Source organism: Cervus elaphus, chromosome 20 (genome assembly GCF_910594005.1).
Source record: "Cervus elaphus chromosome 20, mCerEla1.1, whole genome shotgun sequence".
Taxonomy (NCBI): Eukaryota; Metazoa; Chordata; class Mammalia; order Artiodactyla; family Cervidae; genus Cervus; species Cervus elaphus.
In genome coordinates this window covers 79,759,933-79,781,228 of record NC_057834.1, presented here as the reverse complement: position 1 = coordinate 79,781,228, position 21,296 = coordinate 79,759,933, and the positions used below count along the sequence as shown (strand labels likewise).

The 21,296-nt window shown below is 37.2% G+C and overlaps 1 protein-coding gene across 2 annotated transcripts in view; it reads left to right on the top strand.

Annotated features, from left to right (window-relative positions):
- Nucleotides 1-5,247, top strand: part of CLCA2 (chloride channel accessory 2) — a 40,287-nt gene extending 35,040 nt beyond the window's left edge. The window contains exon 14 of one of the 2 annotated variants that reach the window (XM_043878248.1): nt 4,314-5,247. In XM_043878248.1, the coding sequence (XP_043734183.1) occupies nt 4,314-4,756 (443 nt within the window). In that variant the 3' untranslated portion in view covers nt 4,757-5,247. The remainder of the gene's footprint in view (nt 1-4,313) is intronic. The other variant, XM_043878249.1, reaches the window with a different exon arrangement.
- The last annotated feature ends 16,049 nt before the right edge of the window (nt 5,248-21,296 follow it).

The following is a 21,296-nucleotide window of genomic DNA, read 5'->3' as shown; positions in this document are numbered from 1 at the left end:
GTACTAAATGCTCAGTAAATATCAGCAGTTATAACATTTTGGAGCCTGAAAGGATCTTAAAGATAAACTAGTCTGACCCCTTGTTTTAAATGCAAGGGAATGTTCCTGAGAGGTTAAGTGTCTTGCTCATGGCCTTGAGAGCTGCTTTCATAGGCTGAAATATACTGGGAATGTAGAGGTAGAGGCCAAAACTAGAGATATACCTGAGAGGTCAAAGATACAGAACCAGCCCATTTTCTTTCTCACAGGGAGGCAACAACTGTTGTAAACAGAAAGAAACCTTTCATGAATGTATGAGCTGAATTAGTTTTGAGTCTTTGTAGTTACACAGTTGTCCTGAATCATTTTTAATAGCTGCTCATTGTTGAAAGTACATGGCGCTTGGAATTAGAAGAAATGAGTTCATTTCCCATACTATAGCCTCCTAACTTGACTATAGGCATGACATTTAACCTTCTGAGTCCCAGTCTTTTTTATTTTAAAATGGGATGATCAACTTCACACAGGGAGAGCTAGGTATGTGGAAAATCTATGTAAATGCAAAGGCTTATGGAATATTACTTGTTTCATTATTTAGGAGAAGATTCTGGCACAGCCCCATGGGGAGGGCTTTCTCCATAGAGAACAAAGGGCATAGGAAAAATGAACATGTTCCATTGTGAGTGTAGATCCGATGGTCAGCCTAGCTTCTCATTCCTATCTATACAATTGTATTTGATCCACAGCAGGAAGCAATTCAAGTGGGTTCACCCAGAGAAAATTGGCTGATTGATAAATTTGAATATGAAGGTGATTTTTGGTTTGCCAGCCTTCTCTAAGGGTACTTTACTCTAACTACAACTCAGAAATAGAAATAGTCTCATTATTAAAAGTTATTATAGATTTAGAAAATGCTCAAAACATGGATATCACTAGGATATTTTTATTTTTTTGATTAAAACTCAGAATGTCCTGTTGTTTTTATTCCTGAGAATAAAATTGTTCTTTGTTGAATTCTGTTCACTGTTGAATCTATTTTTAACCATTTTAGGTAAGAATTATGCTATATTAGAGTTAGTACTACAGGTGGCTTTCTTTAGCAATTATTTCTGACCAATAATTTTGTTTTTGAGTTGATATTACATGAATACAGTTTGAAAGTCATAGCAGTACAACAATATAAATGTACTTAACACTGCTGAACTACACACTTTAAAAAGTGGTAAAAATGGTAAAGTTTATGTTATGGGTATTTTACCACAGTTTTAAAGGTCAAAACAATATAAGGGAAATCAAAACAAAATTCTGCCCTCATTTACTCAAATTTTTCTCTTCTATCAATTGCATTTTTCTTAATTTATCTCAATCTGCCTTGCATTAGTATTATGCTACTACACATATAGAAAGAGACATGGGTGGCTCAGATGGAAAAGAATCTTCCCGCAATGTAGGATACCAGGGTTGGATCCCTGGGTTGGGAAGATCCCCTGGAGAAAGGGATGGCAACCAACTCCAGTATTCTTGCAAAGAATCCCATGGACAGAGCTGCCTGGCGGGCTACAGTCTATGGGGTTGCAGAGTCAGTTTCAACTGAGCAAGTAACACACATACACACACATATAATATGTGAATCTTTCAAAAGTATATTTCCATTTACCCTCTGTCATCCATTGTGATCTTGCTGTCATATATTTTACTTCTACATTTGTTATAAACCCCATAATGCATTATTATGGCTTTTGTTTTAAACAATCAATTATCTTTCAAAGAAATTTTAAAGAGAAAAAATATATCCTTTTTAATTACCTATCTGGTATAAACACCATTTCTAGTCCTCTTCTATTCTTCCTGCAGATCAGAATTTTTATCATTTCCTTTGTAGTTGAGGTCTTTGAGTAACAATTTTTTTCAATATTAATTTTTCTGAAATGTGTCCCTTAATTTTTAAAGGATATTTTTCACTAGGATGTAGATTTCTAGGGCAACAAGTGTTTTTTTCAGCAGTTTAAATATATTATTTCATTGTCTTCTGGCCCCAATTTTTTTCTGACAAGTTAGCTTTCAATTATTTTCCTTTATCTTTGGTGTTTAGCAGATTGACCGTGATTTGACTCAAGTGTGGTTTTCTGATACTTACTCTGTTGGGGATTACTGAACTCTCCTAGTCTGTGGAGTATTCTTTTGATAAAATTTAGAATATTTTCAGCTGGTAAATCTTCAAAAAATATCTACATTAATTTATTCTTCTTTCCTTCCTGGGTATTATATATCATATCATAACTTATCATACACACCAAATGGATATGTCTGAGGATCTTAAAAGTCACTGAGATTCTGTTCAATTTTTGTTCCTTTTCTTTAATGGACCTGTCTTCAAGGTTACAAATTCTTCCATTGTGTCCAGCCTGCTACTAATCCTCTCAAATGATTTTTTTCACTGTATTTTTTTCTAAAATTTCCATTTGTTTCCTTTTTAAAGTCTTCATATCTCTCTTCAAATTTCCTATGCCTTCATTCACTATATCCAGCTTGTCTTGTGTGTAGACCATATTCACCATGGTTATTTTAAGATCCTTGTCTATTAATTTCGAATCTGTCATTTGTGACTGCTTTGATTTGCTGATACATTTCTTGACTACATATCACATTTTCTCTTTCTTTGCATGTCTAGTAATTTTTATTATATATTGGACATATGGTAGTAAATTATAGACTCTGGACTTTGTTGTACTCCCCTGAAGAGTTTTGAAATTTTCCAGTAGATACCTTGGATCACCTGGAATTTTAGGATGCTTGATTTTACTTTTAGATAGTGTTTGTCTATTTCAGTTTTGCTCTTAATCGTATGGTATATCCCTTAATCCTGGGACACAATTTTATTCCTAAGGCACAGCTTTTATAGTGTTTTAACAGGCATGTCAAGATATTTACCAAGCTCCTTTAAAGTGGCAAGACTCACACTCCAAACTCTGTATCTCCCCTGTGATGGGCACTGGCAGAAGACTCCACTCCATTTATGAGCCATCTAGCTGTGGTTTTCCCCTTGAGTCCTTGATTTTTCACCAACACATGTAATTCAGAGGTCTTCCAATAATGTGAGAGAAGATAATACCCAGATTTGGGGCTCATCCCTCTGCAGCTCCCCAATTTTCAACCACTCTGGCAATCCCACACTATCTCCTCTAATTTTTAAGACCAAGAAGATAGTAGCTTTGTGTATCAGTTCTAGATAGTTGTACTGAAGTGGAAAGTACCTTCAAAGGAAAAGTTGTATAAATGTAAATCAGTCCCAGTCTGGTTTTCTTCTTTTACAGGTTGTAACTCCTTTAGTTCTTATTTGTTTTTATTGGATTCTAGTTTTTCTTTCCCCTTTCCTTCTTCAGAGTTTATATCTATTATCTGCTAATGAGTTAGTCCAATAGAAGCCACTCAACAATTACCATTTATCTTTGATTTAAGTTACAAATATTTTTGTCATGTAACATATATGCTTATATTTTGCTTAAGAGTCTTTTTCCCATGTAGAAAATTTTTATTTTATGTGTATAAATTCATGGAATTTTTTGTTTATGGCATCTGAATCTTGAGTCCTAATTATAAGGTCCTTTTCCACTTCAGGTTTTTAAAGAAATTCATTCATTGTTTCCTACTACTTAATATTTTTCTACATCAAACTTTTTATTTACTTTGGAATTTTTATCCTGAAAAAAATGTTTGCAGTATGGATCATATTTTTTCCATCTTTTTGCCCGATTGTTATAATATCATTATCAAGAAATTTGTACCTTCCCCCATTAACTTGGATTCTATCTTTATCATATACTAAATTCCTGAATATATTTTGGCAGATTTTTATATATGAATCTGTTCATGCACCTGTGCTGCAGTTTTTTAGCTATTGAAGCATTGCAAGATTTTTATATATGATAAAGTCAGTCCTTCCACTAAAAATTTGCTATTTTGTAAATTTATATGGCTAATTTTGATTATTTAGTTTCTGTTTAAACTTGCAATAAGCTCGTTAAAACAGAAACTAGAGGTACTTTTAATAAAATCATGTAAAATTTATAAAATAACTTAAGGAAAAATAACATGTTTTATTCTGTTGAATCTTGCTATTGAAAAACATAATAAATCTTTTCTCTTATTCAGTTTTTAGTATGAGTTCTTATGTAGTGTCTTAACAGTTTTGTTCATATGCATATTTCTCGCCTTGTTTATTCATAGGTATTTTGATTTTTTTGGTTGCTATTGTCATTAAGCCATTTCTAATAAACTAGAGAGTTTATTCAAAATCACCTAACTTCCCATTTGTATTTTTTTTTTAATTTCAGCTAACAGCTATGAAATAAGAGTGAGTAAAAGTCTGCAGAAGATTCAAGATGACTTTAGCAATGCCATTTTAGTGAATACATCGAAGTTAAATCCTCAGCAAGCTGGTACCAAGGAGACATTTAAATTCTCATCAGAGCTTTTCACAAACAGACCTGAACATCAACCTGATGGAGAGGCACAAAAAAGCCACAGAATTTATATGGCAATACGAGCAGTAGACAGAAACTCCTTAAAGTCTGCTGTCTCTAACATTGCACAGGCATCTCTGTTGATTCTCCCAAATTCTCCTCCTGTACTTGCCAGAGATGATCTGATATTAAAAGGAGTTCTGACAGCAATAGGTATTATAGGAACCATTTGCCTCACTATAGTTGTAACACACTGTGTTTTAAAAAGGAAAAAGAGAGCAGGTAAGAAAGAGAATGAAACAAAATTACTATGAGCAAATGTACAGAGTACATTCCCGCTTAAATATAAGTGGCTTTTGCACTTTACAAAAACATACTAATAAAGTCAAATTAACATCAAATAATTAAAAATGCCTTGAGTTTCTGTGCAGTATAGATCAGAATTTTACATGGTAACTAGACAAAAAATCTTTTTTATAGCATTAATTTAGGGGGAGGGGAATTAGAAAACCTTTAGGCTTTGGCTATGGACAAAATAATGGAATTTATTCTCTAAGTTTATGTGTTGAAAGGCAAAGGCAATAGCAAAATTGAAGCAAAGATTCAAAAGCTTGCTCTATTGAAGAGGAAATATAGCCCCAAGTAAAGAGAAGAAGTTTATGCCTGAATGATACAGTATAATTATCTACATGAAACAATTGTTCAGTTGTTATGATTAATTTTTCATTTCTCCTTATTTGTTTAGAGCAGGTTGCTTGTTTATGACTAAAAGTCAAGTTGTATTTTCTATATGAAGCACCTATTGTAAAGTTCTTTTCTTCTTTCATTTGGTTAATTAGACTATAGATAGATGCCACTGCTAATGCTCAAAGAGATTTGGTTCACTGTAAGAGGTAACCTTAAAATGTAGGTATTATAAAACCTGACACTGGTTTTATAACAGAGGTGTAATAAATTTATTGCTTAAATGTTCTACTCTTATCAAAGCAGCTTTCCAAGTAATTTGCTTTGAGTGTTATTCAATGAAAATGGTTATAGTTCTCATAAGACTAAGTAAAGAAAAAAGTACATAGTTCTGAGCTTATTTTAACACAAAAATAGGCTATACCATTTCATTCAACTTCAACCAAAGAAGTCACAGGGGAGGAACGGACCTTTGGAAATTATTAACTAATTCTGTTTTTTACTGTTTAAATAAGACTTCAGGAATCCTTTCCCCATAAAAGATTATTTACCTACAGGTATTTACCTACAGGGGTGGAGGATGACCAGAGAGAGGCAAGCACAGGTCATAAGGAAATAAAAAATTATCTTTTATTTAATTTTACTCTTTTTTTTTAAGATTATGGGGCAATAAAATTGCATGCTTTGCATATTATAGAACTTAAAATTTTATTGGGTAAATATAAACAATAATGTGGAATAGAACTGTTTCATTACTAGTACCAACTAAGAATGACAATTAGGTTAAGTTTTGGAGGTGGACTTCCTTGGTGGTGCAGACGGTAAAGCGTCTGTCTACAATGTAGGAGACTTGGGTTCGATCTCTGGGTCGGGAAGATTCCCTGGAGAAGGAAATGGCAACCCACTCCAGTACTCTTGCCTAGAATATCCCATAGACGGAGGAGCCTGGTGCAGGTTACTGCCCATGGGGTGGCAAAGAGTCGGACACGACTGAGCGACTTCACTTTCACTTTCACTTTGGAGGTGGAGAGGGAATAGTGGGGAGCTGGAAGAAGAATGCAAAGAGACAAAGAGCATGAAACCTTGAGTAAGAGACTCCAGAACAGTGCTGGGGAGTCAAATGACCAGCAAATACCTCTACCTAGGCTGCCTCCTTGCAGTTCATATGACATCCCAGGTCTGGCCTGTCACATGCTGAATCTCACGGTGCCTAAATTTTCACTGATGGGGACTTCAAGATTTCACTGGGCAGGCAGTCCCTCATCCCTTTCTTCCATTGTGTCGGTATCCTGGGATCTGCTTTTTTGTAGCTTCACTAAGCTGGTAAAATACTGAGATGGGGTGGATGGGTTTTCAAATCTTTTCCTCAATTTATAAATAGGGAAATGAAGGGCTAAGGGAGTAATCTAAAGCACTGTGCTGGCTAACGGCAGAGTATACAGGAGTGAAGTTGTCATAATGCTCCTTCACTCCTGCCTATTTTTTTAATTTGTTTATTTATTTATTTTGGCAGTGTTGGTCTTTGTTGCCGTGTGGGCTTTCTCTAGTTGCAGCAAGCAGGGGCTACTCTTTGTTGTGTGTGAAGGCTTCTCATTGTCGTGGCTTCTCTTGTTGCAGGGCGTGAGCTCTAGGCAGGCAGGCTTTGGTAGTTGCATCACCCAGGTTCTAGAGCTTCAGGGCTTCAGTAACCTTGGCACATGGACCCAGGTGCTCCTTGGCATGTGGGATCTTCCCAGACCAGGGATCGAACCTGTGTCCCCTGCACTGGCAAGTATGATCTCAACCACTGGACCACCAGGGAAGTTTACTCCTGTCTATTTAAGAAAATGTGGGAAAATGCCAGGGATATGTCTAGAAATATTTAAATCTTCAAGGTTAATAAGCAAGAAAACAGGGTTAGGCTGAAGGAACAGGGCTTTTTTTTTTTTCTTTTAGTTTTGTGGGTATAGTATGAACACATGGCTTTAAATCCACAAATCACTGCATTGAGAGAGACAGAACTGAAACAGATTAATGATGTTGAAGTGGTAAAGTGAAATATAGCAGAGTTGAAAGACTGATCTCATCAAAGGTATAGGGTAAACAAGCTTCAGTGATTGTGAGGGAGTGAAAAACACTTTGTCGGCTTATCTTTTACTCATTGCAAGAAAGTCTGCTTAAACAAGTGAGTTCTTTGAAAGAAACATGGTGCTTGCAACTGCTTGCTAGGAGCTCATCTCCTGCCTAGTACACCTAGGCTTATCCAGGTGTACATTAGACAATAAGAAAGATGTGGTAAATCTGGGATGATACTGATTTCAAGACCCCAATGATCATCAATAGAACAGAGACATAAGAAAGGAGGTGACACTGATCCTGAACAAATGATAAAGAATATAAATATATGAGAGCTGGGCCAAAGAGAATGAGCAACTGTGAAGTATTGGTCACTAGTGGGATACCACATGAATGGTGATATCACTGATGATTTGATCCAAGATCGCAAGAGGAGGAAAAAATTTTGAGCCAATTGCTCAATTATTTGGGAGAGGAAAGAGAAGTTTAGGAATTGAAGGTGACATAAGCTGCTCTGCGGCTTAGTCATGTCTGACTCTCAGCAACCTCATGGACTGTAGCAAACCAGGCTCCTCTGTCCATGGAATTCTCCAGGCAAGAATACTGGAGTGGGTTGCTGTCCCCTTCTCCAGGGAATTTTCCCAACCCAGGGATCAAACCCAGCTCTCCTGCATTGCAGGCAGATTCTTTACCAGCTGAGCCACCAGGGAAGCCCAAAGATGGATAAGCTGCCTGGGAGGTAATATAGGAAAGTATATTATTATTATTATATTCATATGCCAGAATGGTTAGTTATGCAATATATAGAAATCTGTTCCTGATATTGAGGACAATATCCTTTCCATTTTTACACTATTCTTTTTAGGGATAGTAAAAGCAGGTTAAATTTCAGTGAGAGAGATTTTTAGGAGATGAATTCATGTAGCCTATGTGCTGAGCAGATTGCTATTATATGTGCAATGTTGACTGTTCCAAAATGCAAATGCTTTTGCACCTGCATATTATTAGAAAGTCTACTAAAAATTATTTTGTTTGGTTTTGCCTTATGCCATAATGTAATTATTTCAGAAGAATTGATCCCCACCTATATCATTTATTTAAAACAACATGATGAATCCAATTGCACTAATGGCAAATTTCTTCATATCAAACCAATCATCTTGTTGATAATATTTATAACCCTGGAATAAAATATAAATCACAACCCTTTGAAGGCACTGGAAACCAAGAAACACAGGTGAAAACTGGAGGGGATATGATCCTTGAAAAAAGGAACACAGTCTAGGTGATATCCACATTTAACCAGTATTTCCCCCAGAAGTCATTCCCAGTTTGCTCAGAATATCTGGATAGAGCTCAAGCAGAAAGCAGCAGTATTACTGAGCTGATAAACCAAAAGTAAGAGTTCCGTGTTGCTAAAGCAGTTGGCAACTGATGGAGGAAATTTCAGAAAGGAAGCAACTGTAAGGAGGAAATTCCCAAATCTGCAACTTCTTAATCCTTGGATAAATCTTAAACTGCAAAAGAATTTAAAGGAAAATCAGAGCTTAGAGGCTGAAAGAGCTGAACAGAGATTTCAGCAACTGCCTAGTCCTGAGGAGAAAAAGTTTAAGGTTCAACCTCATCTAAGTTGGAGGAGTTGGTAAGCACCTTGTGTTTTCATTGAAACTCTGGAAGGGCCACAACTGTGGTAAGGATCACACCCACAGACTAAGAATTAGGCCCTAGAACCAAGGGCAAAACTAAAATAGATCTGTTCTGACAAAGTCTAAAACCAATACTCTATAGAATCAAGATTATATTCACCAATAATTTGATTATGCCAGAACATCACTCAGAGAAAGAGGACATAACACAAAGTCTTTACAATTTATCATCCAGTACATAATAAAACATTAACATACACGGCAACAAGCAGGAAATGTGTTCTATAATTAATAAGAATAAAACTTTGTCAATAAAAGATGATCCAAAAATGATCCAGATTTGGAACTGGTAGATAATTAGTTTACAGTAACATTATAAATAAGATAAATTATAGGAAAAGATAGATATAAGTGATTAATTGAGGAAGAATTTCAGGAAAGATGTGAAAGTCTTTAAAAACAAGCAAATCAAAATCCCAAAATTGAAAAATGAAATGTATGGAAAAAGTCTGTAATGGATTAACAACAGACTGACACTACAGAAGAAAGGATCATATGACTTAAAGAAAGGAAATTAGAAAGCATCTAAACTGAAGCATTTCATTAAAAAAGAAAAACAATCAAATGACTTGTGTGACATTATCAAGTAGTCTACTGTACACATAAATAAGTACCAGAATTAAAGGGAGGGAAATAGAGCATAAAATATTCGAAGAAATATGAAAATTTTCCAAATTTGATTCAAACTACCAACCCACAGGTCTAACATGCTCAGTGAATCTAAAATTGGTATCTATATAAAGAAAATAACACCTACATATATTATAGGAAAGGTGACTAACTACTCATCAGAAATAATTGAGGGCAGAAAAAAACAAAATGATATCTTAGAGTGCTAAAAAATATCTGCCAATGAGGAGCTTTATATTGAGCAAAGATATATTTTAAAATCTAGGCAGCCAAAAACGTCAATAGTGCCATGATTGAGAAACCTTGCTTCACAGGGAGGAAGAGAAAGGCACCATTCATATGGACATCTGACACATGAATGTAAGAAAAGCGAAAAGTGAAAGTCTTTCAGTCCTGTCCGACTCTTTGCGAGTCCATGAACTATACAGTCCATGGAATTCTCCAGGCCAGAATACTGGAGTGGAGAGCCTTTCCCTTCTCCAGGGGATCTTCCCAACCCAGGGATCGAACCCAGGTCTCCCACACTACTGGTGGATTCGTCACCAGCTGAGCCAAAGGGGAAAATGAGAGCAAAACTGAACCAGATCTCAATGAAATAGAGAAGACAAAATGAATAGAAACAAATAGTTCAAATAAACTGAAGACAGTCCGTGTTAGAAGATTTAACTCCTATGAGGCTGGTAGAAAATCTAGCTGATGAAAAATTAAGAAGGGAGATGGATATAAAGTTGGGTGGATGCTGCTTTATATGCTAAGATCTGTGTTATTATCTGGGACTGTAAAATACAGGAAAACAAGGAATAGAAGCAGAGGGAAAGTCAGATAAATAGCAGGCTCTGAAGAAATGAGAATCTGATTTATTTTGTATGTATCATAGGACTTTATTTTCCTGGGCTCCAAAATCACTGTAGATGGTGATTGCAGCCTTGAAATTAAAAGATGCCTACTCCTTGGAAGGAAAGTTATGACCAACCTAGACAGCATATTAAAAAGCAGAGACATTACTTTGCCAACAAAGGTCCATATAGTCAAAGCTATGTTTTTTCCAGTAGTCATGTATGGATGTGGGGCTTCCCTTGTGGTTCAGCTGGTAAAGAATCCTCCTGCAATGTAGGAGATCTAGGTTTGATCCCTGGGTTAGGAAGATCCCCTGGAGAAAGGAAAGGCTGACCATTCCAGTATTCTGGACTGTAGAATTCCATGGACTATACAGAATATACAGTTGGGTCACAAAGAGTTGGACACTCGCAAAGAGTTGGACATGGGTTCCATGGACTATACAGTTGGGTTGCAAAGAGTTGGGCACGATTGAGTGACTTTCACTTTCACATATATGGATGTGAGAGTTGGACCATAAAGAAGGCTGAGCACCAAAGAATTGATGCTTTTAAACTGTGGTGTTGGAGAAGACTCTTAAGAGTCCCTTGGACTGCAAAGAGATTAAACAAGTCAATCCTAAAAGAAATCAGCCCTGAATATCCTTTGGAAGGACTGATGCTGATGCTGAAGCTCCAATAATTTGGCCACCTGATGCAAAGAGCCAACTCATTGGAAAAGGCCTTGATGCTGGGAAAGATTGAAGGCAGGAGGAGAAGGGGAGGACAGAGGACGAGATGGTTGGATGGCATCACCGACTCAATGGACATGAGTTTGAGCAAGCTTCAGGAGATGGTGAAGAACAGGGAAGCCTGGCATTCTGCAGTCCATGGGCTTGCAAAGAGTCAGACATGACTGAGCAACTGAACAACAGATCATAGGAAGTGGAAAAGCACAGCTCAGGCACAAAGATAGAGACAAAATAAAATATGAAAGCTAGGGATACAGTTATAGAATACATGATGATTGAGAAGTACTCAAAGGCACAGAAAGGTATGCTCATATGCATGGAGGTAATTAGAGCTTGTCCCCAAAGATCAAAAGAGAGGCCTCCGTTCATAAATTCCTTCTGCACTTAGACCATAAAGCTCTTATCAGCAAGATGATTCCATGCATGGGTGGAAAGCAACCCAGATGGTAGCCAATTTGTCTCCTCTCAGCTACAGGTTGCTGTGCTTGGTCGCTCAGTCGTATCTGACTCTTTGTGACCCCGTGGACTGTAACTCACTAGGTTCTCTAAGGCCACCTTTTCTGACATGCATGTGTCCATGGGGATTTTCCAGGCAAGAATACTGGAGTGGGTTTCCATGCCTCCTCCAGGGGTTGAACACAGGTCTCCCGCATTGCAGGCAGATTCTTTGCCATCTGAGCCGCCAGGGAGGCTTCTAAGTCTTATCAAAAAGCTGCTTTCTGAGCTGTTCTCTCGAACACTTGTCTCAAGGGCACAAGGAGGAATTCATTCAGTACAACGGGCAATAGCTTTCGACAGAAAGATATCTTGGCTTGTGGAACAGAAGCAACATAAGTTAGCAAACATTCAAAAGAACATTTATAAAACTAGCATAACCTTACTTCACACTAATATAGGGAAGAAGAAGCAAGAGCATGAAGATAAAAGAAAACAGAGAGTGTTAAATGGAAGAATAAAGAAAAAATAGGTGAGAAATTAAGAATAGAGAAAACAGAACTACCACTTCTATGCTAACATTTTAGGATTTCCAATGACAGTATTTAGTCTAACATTTTAGTTTTATATATGAATTTATATATCACTTATAAAAGTAATACATGCTATTATTAAAACTATAGATGTTTAAGATGTGATAAAATAGATAATCAATAAGCTTACTTATTAATTCTACTTCTTGCTATTATAAAGTATATTTTGAGGGACAAATTATATTATCCTTGTACATATAATCTTATACACCTGTATGAGTCTATTGGTAAATTCCCAGGATGGAATTGCTATGTTGAAAGACAAACACACTTAAACTGTAATGCATATGTCCTTCCAAAACATTTGTACCAATTTTTCTGTCATCAATAATGTATGAATACCTTACAGCCTTATTACCATTACTAAAGGATGTTATGAACTAGGGTGTGGAAGCAGGAGTAATATTGAGGTGCTATATGGCAAACAGCTTAAAATTACCTGTTAAATACACCAATGTCCTACATATATATATTGGTCATTCTTACTTGATGCCATCTAATGCAAAGCCCCAGCCCTTTCATGTTGTTGACTTCCCCTTCAAGGCTACAGTTTGGGTAAATGGAATGAAGAGGAAGTGTAAAGATACTTTATTGAATAAATTCCATATGCCAAGAACTGTACTGTGTTTTTTTAACTTTTCAATATTCAAAATACCAGTATATACCATAGTTAATATAATTAAAAGTAGATTTTATGCAAGAGGTATTGTTAGAGATAGAAAAGACATTTTGTGATGACAATTATATAACAATCCTAAATTTGCCTACACCAAAACCATAGCTGAACTGAATAGAAAGAAAAATAAATAGATAAGTTCACAATTATAATTGGAGATTTTAACATATCTCTCAGTAAAAAGACAAAAATTGGTAACAAATGAGAAAATTTGGATAACATGATTAATTAACTTGGTTAAACATGTACAGAACACTGTAACTTAATAACTACAGAGCAAATATCTTTCTCAAAAGCACATGAAACATTTTACCAACCAGACCATAAGCTGAGGAAAAAAGTAAGATTCAACCAATATCAAATAATTTAAGCCTTAGAGTATGCTTTCTGGCTCCAGTGGAATTAAACTAGAAATTAATAATAGATTATCTAGAGACTCCCCAAATGTTTGCAAATTAAGCAATAGCCTTCTTTTCACATAGCACATATGCTAATAAAAGAACCCAAAATAAAAGTTAGAAAATATTTGGAACTGAATAATAATTAAAATATGTCATAGCAAAACTTACAGGATGAAGCTAAAACAATAGAAGGAAATTTAAAGAAGAAATAATATGTTTTAAACAAATAGTTTGTTTAAAACTATTCAAGAGAATAGAAAAATAGGAAACATTTTCCAACTTTTTTGAGACCAGATAGCCTTGAAACTAATACCTGGCACGACCATTATAAGAAAGGAAAAGTTAAGGCCAATCCCTCTCATGAACATAGATGCAAAAAATCCTAACCAAAATGTAAGTACACCAAAAAGTATACTACATCATGATCAAGAACTTATTCTAGGAGTGTAAGGAGGATTTACTATCGAGAACTCAAACCCATGTAAGCCCCCATATTACCAGCATAAAAAATAAAAGTCAATAGCTGCATAAAAAGCACTTGGGAAAATTTAAAAACCTATTTATGATTTTTACAAAGAAAACTGTTAGCAAACTAGGAATAGATGGAGACTTTCTTAGTCTGATGAAGATATCTACAAAATATCTCTAGGTAATATCATACTTAATGGTAAAATATAGGATGCTTTTTCATTTGGTATTGGGAACAAGAATAAAGATATCCATTCTTTCCACTGGTACTCAATGCTGTACTGGAGAGAAGTACAAGTGTAATAAGAGAAGGAAACAAAATAAAAATATTATAATATAAGATTGAAAAGGAAGAATATTATTATTCATAGATGACATAATTATAAGCATACAAAATCCAAAAGAATCTATAAACTACTAGAAATAAATGTATTTAGTAAGTTCTGTGGAAGAAAAGTCAATACACAAAAATCTATATTTTTATATATCAGCAATAAATTAGAAAATGAAATTTTATAAAAATACCATTTATAATAACACCCCCAAATTTTTAAAAACCATGGAAATAGCTTTAACCAAAGGTACATAAGACTTTTACCCTTAAAACTATAAAACATGATTGAGCGCAAATAAATAAAACTTAAAGTGAAAAGATATTCCCGGATCATGGATTGAAAGACTCAAAAACTCAATATTATAAAAATGTCAATTCTTTCCAAACTGATGTATAAATATGTATATATTTGTTTATTTTAAGTAAGAAGTGGATTTATTTAGAGAGATACACATTTCATAGACAGAATGTGATCTGTCTCAAAAAGGCAAAAAAGGGTTTGGGAGAAATACAGTCCACCGACAGAGTGTGGGCCATTTCAGAAGATGAGAGGCCCTGAAATATGAGGTGAAGAATTTTTATAGGCTGAGTAATTTCAGAGTCTAATGAGTAGTAGGATTATTCCAACTATTTTGGAGAAGGGGTGGAGATTTCCAGGAATTGGGTAACCATCACTTTTTGACCTTGTATGGTTGACCTCAGAATTGTCAAGGCGCTGGTGGTTGTTATCATTTAGCTAACATATTACAATGAGCATATAAATTTAACACGATCCTGTCAAATCCAGGAATTTTCTTCGGGTAGAATTCCCAGGCTGATACTTTTATAGTTAAACGCAAAGGACCAAAAATAGCCAATATAATCTTGAAGAAAAATAAATCTAGTGTTTACACTACTAAATATTAAGACTTATAAACCAGCAGTAACTAAGACAAGACAGTACTGAGATAATAAGCCTAGTCATATACACCAGTAGAACTGTATAGTCTGGAAACAGATCTGCACACTTGCAGTCGCCTCATTCACAACAAAAGCTCAACTGCAACTCAGTGGGGGGACAGGAATGCATGCTCAGTTGCTCAGTCATGTCAGACTCTTGGTGACCCCATGGACTGTAGCCCACCAGGCTCCTCTGTCCATGGGATTTCCCAGGCAAGAGTACTGGAGTGGGGTCCCATTCCCTTCTCCAGTGGATCTTCCTGACCCAGGGATCAAACACAAGTCTCCTGCCTCTCCTGCCTTAGCAAGTGGATTCTTTACCACTAAGCCACTTAGGAAGCCCTTGGGGGTAAAGGATGATCCTGTCAATAAATGATCTGCATGTGCTGCTACCTAGAGAGCAAAACAAAACAAAACAAAATCTTGAATCCTACCCCATACTTTATATACAAAATGTAATTTTTGATAGATCACAGAACTAAATGTGAAAGATAAAATGACAAAGCTCTAGAATAGAATATTGTATAACATCTTCATGAACTTGGAAACGCTGTCTCCAACATGACCCCAAAAACATTACCCATAAAATAAAACATTAAATTGAATTCCATTAAAATGAAGAACCTCTTTATCCAAGAGAACCATTAAGACAAGCCACAAACTGGGAAAAGATACTTGCAATGTATACATCCAATAAAGAACTCAAACGAGAGAACTCCAACCCAGAACATCAAAAGAATTCCTAAAATTCAACAAGAAAAAAACCTGATTAAAAACTGGGCAAAGACTTGTAAAGGCACTTCATAACAGAGGATATCCAAATGACTAGCAATTAAATGAAAAGGTGTATAGTAACATCAGTCATCAGGAAACATGCAAATTAAAACTACAGTACAATATGATTATACCCCATCCAGTGTGGATAAAATTGTAAAGACCAGCCGCACTGTGTACTAGTAGAAATGTAGATCAATCAGTACACCATTTTGAAAAGTGTTTGGGAGATCAACTATGGCTAGACATACACATATTCTGTGCCTTAGCTAGTCCACTCTTGGTACATACCCAACTGAAGTCAATGCTTATGTCTATGGCACTGTTATTTAAAATAGCCCCAAACAGGAAATAATCCAAACGTTCACCAAAAGCAATCAGTAAGTAAATTGTGGCATATTTTTACAATGGAATACAAAGGAAAAAGAGCACGATTACTGCTACATAAAACAACATAGCTGAAATCCATGCTGAAAATATTAGGTGAAAGCAGCCAAACACAGGGAGGCATACTTATATTTCTGTTTATATAAAATACACAAATAATCCGGGCTGCCTCTGACAAAGCCAGATCCAGGCACCATGGGTGAGATGCTATGTGAACCAAAGCCTCTGTGAGTCTGTTCAGGCTGAACTTGGGTACCAGAGAAAGTAGAGCTGCCGCCACAGCCTGCCCAGCGGGTCCATGTCAGCTCCGCCCTTCCCTTGAGACACAACCAGCCAGTGGCTTTAGTAGATGAGGCAGCCGCAAGCACTCTCCACTGAACAAGCAGTCAAGCCCCAGCCAGCAGGGAAGGCCAAGCAAAATATAAGCAGGCACTGAAACTGCTCTGTCATGCCAGGTGACGCCTGTCACAGGCATCCGCTCCAGCCATAGCTCACAAGGGCAGAGTGACCCAAGGCTCAGACACCTCAGGGATGAAGGGCTGGCTCACTCCATCAGGCAGACAAACAACACAGATCAGCCAAAATGCTGGCTAAAACTTAGGGAAACTGCTGATGAAGAAAGGAGATAATACATATCTGTACTGGTCTTGAGACCAGCTGTAGCAGCAGGCACCACAAATTATTTCAATAACTCTCTTGCTTTGGGTATTTTAGGAGATTGCCCATGACCAGCAATTCAAAGGAGATTCTATGAATGACTGATCTCATACCTTCTCTCAATGAAAACGTGAACTAGCTCATGTCCCTACCCCCAATTCCAGCCTTACCTTATAATAATGGGACTAGATATGATGAAAGGACAACAGTGGATCTGAGCAGTTCAAGAAGTAAATTGTACTGGACTCACCTTATTGAACTTCTTTAGGTTTGTTTGGCCCCACCTGACCCATTGGGCACCTCAATCACTACCTACTCCTTGTAGGCCCAAGTGGATCTACTGCCAGAGGTCAATCAGGCACCACTTGGAATCTTTGCCTGTTTATATACCATGAGGCACAGCGTTTTTCTTTCTTTCTTTTTTTTGCAATCAGTTGCTGAAGGTTTGGGTGACACAAGAAAGCTCAGGAGAAGTGATCACATGTAGATGAGAAGGATCCAGACACTTTCCCTTCCTCCGATTGCCCATTAGGAGACATCCCAGATGGCAGGGCAGCTGAATCTGCAGGGTAGCCTGCTGATCTCTATGACACCACAGTGGTGTAATAAGCACTTTTTATTACTTCCCAAGCTTCCTTGAATTATTTCCCCTTTCTCTCACTCCCACTGTTCTGGAATTAGGCTTGCAAATCACTAGTACCTAAGCTTGCCTAGGCTCTCTTTTCTAAGGAACCCAGGGGAGAGACATGTATAAGGGGGGGTGGGGTGGTGTCTGAAATATTTTAAAATGTTAAATGCATATATTTAGTCAATAAGCACTGAATAAATTATTTTTATGTAAAAGCATACTGGACAACTACTTTATAACTGGGTACTTCCACTCTATTTCAATGCCTCACTTTTGATTAATTACAGATTATATACTTAAGCAATAAGTACTAATATTTGCAGCTTCTTTTGTGGCTCAGCTTGTAAAGAATCTGACTGCAACACGATAGACCTGGGTTCAAACCCTGCGTTGGGAAGATCCCCTGAAGAAGGAAAAGGCTACCCACTCTAGTGTTCTGGCCTGGAGAATTCCATGGACAGTCCATGGGGTCGCAAACTGTTGGACATGACTGAGCAACTTTCACACACTAATTATTAGCAACAAGTACTAATTTAATTTTTATTGAGTGAATGTCAAAGAAAAAGGCAAGATGAAACTGATGCTTACCACTATGCAAAGATCAAATGATATTATCAGTCAGTCAATTCAGTTGCTCAGTCATGTCTGACTCTGCAAGCCCAAGAATCGCAGCATGCCAGGCCTCCCTGTCCATCATCAACTCCCAGAGTGCCATCCAGCCATCTCATGCTCTGTCTTCCCCTTCACCTCCTGCCCCCAATCCCTCCCAGCATCAGGGTCTTTTCCAATGAATCAACTCTTCGTATGAGGTGGCCAAAGTATTGGAGTTTCAGTTTTAGCATCAGTCCTTCTAATGAACACCCAGGACTGATCTCCTTTAGGATGGACTGGTTGGATCTCCTTGCAGTCCAAGGGACTCTCAAGAGTCTTCTACAACACCACAATTCAAAATCAATTCTTTGGCGCTCAGCTTTCTTCACAGTCCAACTCTCACATCCATACATGACCACTGGAAAAACCATAGCCTTGACTAGACAGACCTTTGTTGGCCAAGTAATATCTCTGCTTTTTAATATGCTATCTAGGTTGGTCATAACTTTTCTTCCAAGGAGTAAGCATCTTTTAATTTCATGGCTGCAATCACCATCTGCAGTGATTTTGGAACCCCCAAAAATAAAGTCTGACACTGTTTCCATTGTTTCCCCATCTATTTCCCATGAAGTGATGGGACTGGATGCCATGATCTTAGTTTTCTGAATGTTGAGCTTTAAGCCAGCTTTTTCACTCTCCTCTTTCACTTTCATCAAGAGGCTCTTTAGTTCTTCTTCACTTTCTGCCATAAAGGTGGTGTCATCTGCATATCTGAGGTTATTGATATTTCTCCCGGCAATCTTGATTCCAGCTTGTGCTTCTTCCAGCCCAGCATTTCTCATGATGTACTCTGCAATAAGTGAAATAAGCAGGGTGACAATATACAACCTTGATGTACTCCTTTTCCTATTTGGAACCAGTCTATTGGTCCATGTCTAGTACTAACTGTTGCTTCCTAACCTGCATACAGGTTTCTCAAGAGGCAGGTCAGGTGGTCTGGTATTCCCATATCTTGAAGAATTTTCCACAGTTTATTGTGATCCACACAGTCAAAGGCTTTGGCATAGTCAATAAAGCAGAAATAGATGTTTTTCTGGAACTCTCTTGCTTTTTCAGTGATCCAGTGGATGTTGGCAATTTGATCTCTGGTTCCTCTGCCTTTTCTACAACCAGCTTGAACATCTGAAAGTGCACGGTTCACGTATTTCTGAAGCCTGGCTTGGAGAATTTTGAGCATTACTTTGCTAGTGTGTGAGATGAGTGCAATTGTGTGGTGGTTTGAGCATTCTTTGGCATTGCCTTTCTTAGGGATTGGAATGAAAACTGACCTTTTCCATGGAATGAAAACTGGCCACTGCTGAGTTTTCCAAATTTGCTGGCATATTGAGTGCAGCACTTTCACAGTGTCATCTTTTAGGATTTGAAATAGCTCAACTGGAATTCCATCACCTCCACTAGCTTTGTTCATAGTGATGCTTTCTCAGGCCCACTTGACTTCACATTCCAGGATGTCTGGCTCTAAGTGAGTGATCACACCATCATGATTATCTGGGTCATGAAGATCTTTTTTGTACAGTTCTTCTGTGTATTCTTGCCACCTCTTCTTAATACCTTCTGCTTCTGTTAGTTCCATACCATTTCTGTCCTTTATCGAACCCATCTTTGCATGAAATGTTCCCTTGGTATCTCTAATTTTCTTGAAGAGATCTCTAGTCTTTTCCATTCTGTTGTTTTCCTCTATTTCTTTGCATTGATTGCTGAGGAAGGCTTTCTTATCTCTCCTTGCTATTCTTTGGAACTCTGCATTCAAATGGGAATATCTTTGCTTTTATCCTTTGCTTTTTGCTTCTCTTCTTTTCACAGCTATTTGTAAGGCCTCCTCAGAAAATCATTTTGCCTTTTTGCATTTCTTTTCCATGGAGATGGTCTTGATCCCTGTCTCCTGTACAATGTCATGAACCTTCATCCATAGTTCATCAGGCTCTCTGTCTTTCAGATCTAGTCCCTTAAATCTATTTCTCACTTCCACTGTATAGTCATAAATGATTTGATTTAGGTCAAATTTACCATTCATTTACCTGAATGGTCTAGTGGCTTTCCCTATTACTTCAATTTAATTCTGAATTTGGCAATAAGGAGTCCATGAAATGAGCCACAGTCAGTTCCCAGTCTTGTTTTTGCTGACTGTATAGAGCTTCTCCATCTTTGGCTGCAGAGAATATAATCAATCTGATTTCAGTGTTGACCATCTGGTGATGTCCATGTGTAGAGTCTTCTCTTGGGTTGTTGGAAGAGGGTGTTTGCTATGACCAGTGCGTTCTCTTGGCAAAACTCTATTAGCCTTCGCCCTGCTTCATGCTGTACTCCATGGCCAAATTCGCCTGTTACTGCAGGTGTTTCTTGACTTCCTACTTTTGCATTCCAGTCCCCTATAATGAAAAGGACATCTTTTTTGGGTGTTAGTTCTAAAAGGTCTTGTAGTGATACTACAAATGATATTATAGGAAGGGATATTTCAAGTAATTTGAATACAGGACAGTGCTGGACCAATATGAGTTTTCGCCTGAGACTTGGCAAACTTAAAAGAATCTACACAGTGGCTGACGATAATCTAAATGCCTCTCACCTAACAGACATTTAATTTCAGTAAAGTAATTTAACACTAATTTGAATTTTATTGGGCAGTAGAAGCTATGGAATAATGAAATAGAGGTCTGATGAGGAAACTAGAGGGAGTTTGCCTTGCACAGTCAGATATAAATTTCATCTTTTCTAATGTTGCTTGCTAATGCTTTTGGTGCAAGTAGATAGTCTAAGAGAGTAATAAGGGGTGCTGAGGTTATGTAAAGATCAAAGAGGATAAAAATAAAGACCATTTTGAGGGATAATTGGAAATATGGTTTATACTTAATGAATACGTATCAAATACACAGAACAGTCAGGCTTCCACTGGGCAGGCAGGGGTTAGAGGGTGGTGTTGGGTGGGTCAGTGTCCCTGACTGGGCAAACATTTGTAAGAAGCAAACATCTTTCAATGGTAAAGCTGCTTGTCAGCTGTGAGTTCTTCCCGGGAACCGGATGTGGCTCCCCACCCTCAATCCCAGCAACTGGCAAAGGTGAAGGCAAGGCTAACATTCCTCTCAAAATAAAATATTTAAAAGTAAACAGAATTTGAGACCAAGATATAGTTATCATTCATCATAGTGAAGACAAGTGCAAATAGTGAAACAATTTGGGGTCAAGAGGTTAAAGTCCTGCAATAAACCACTGTTGATAAATTGGAAAAATGTGTGTCTGTATATTCATATATATAGGGGTAAGGAAAGATG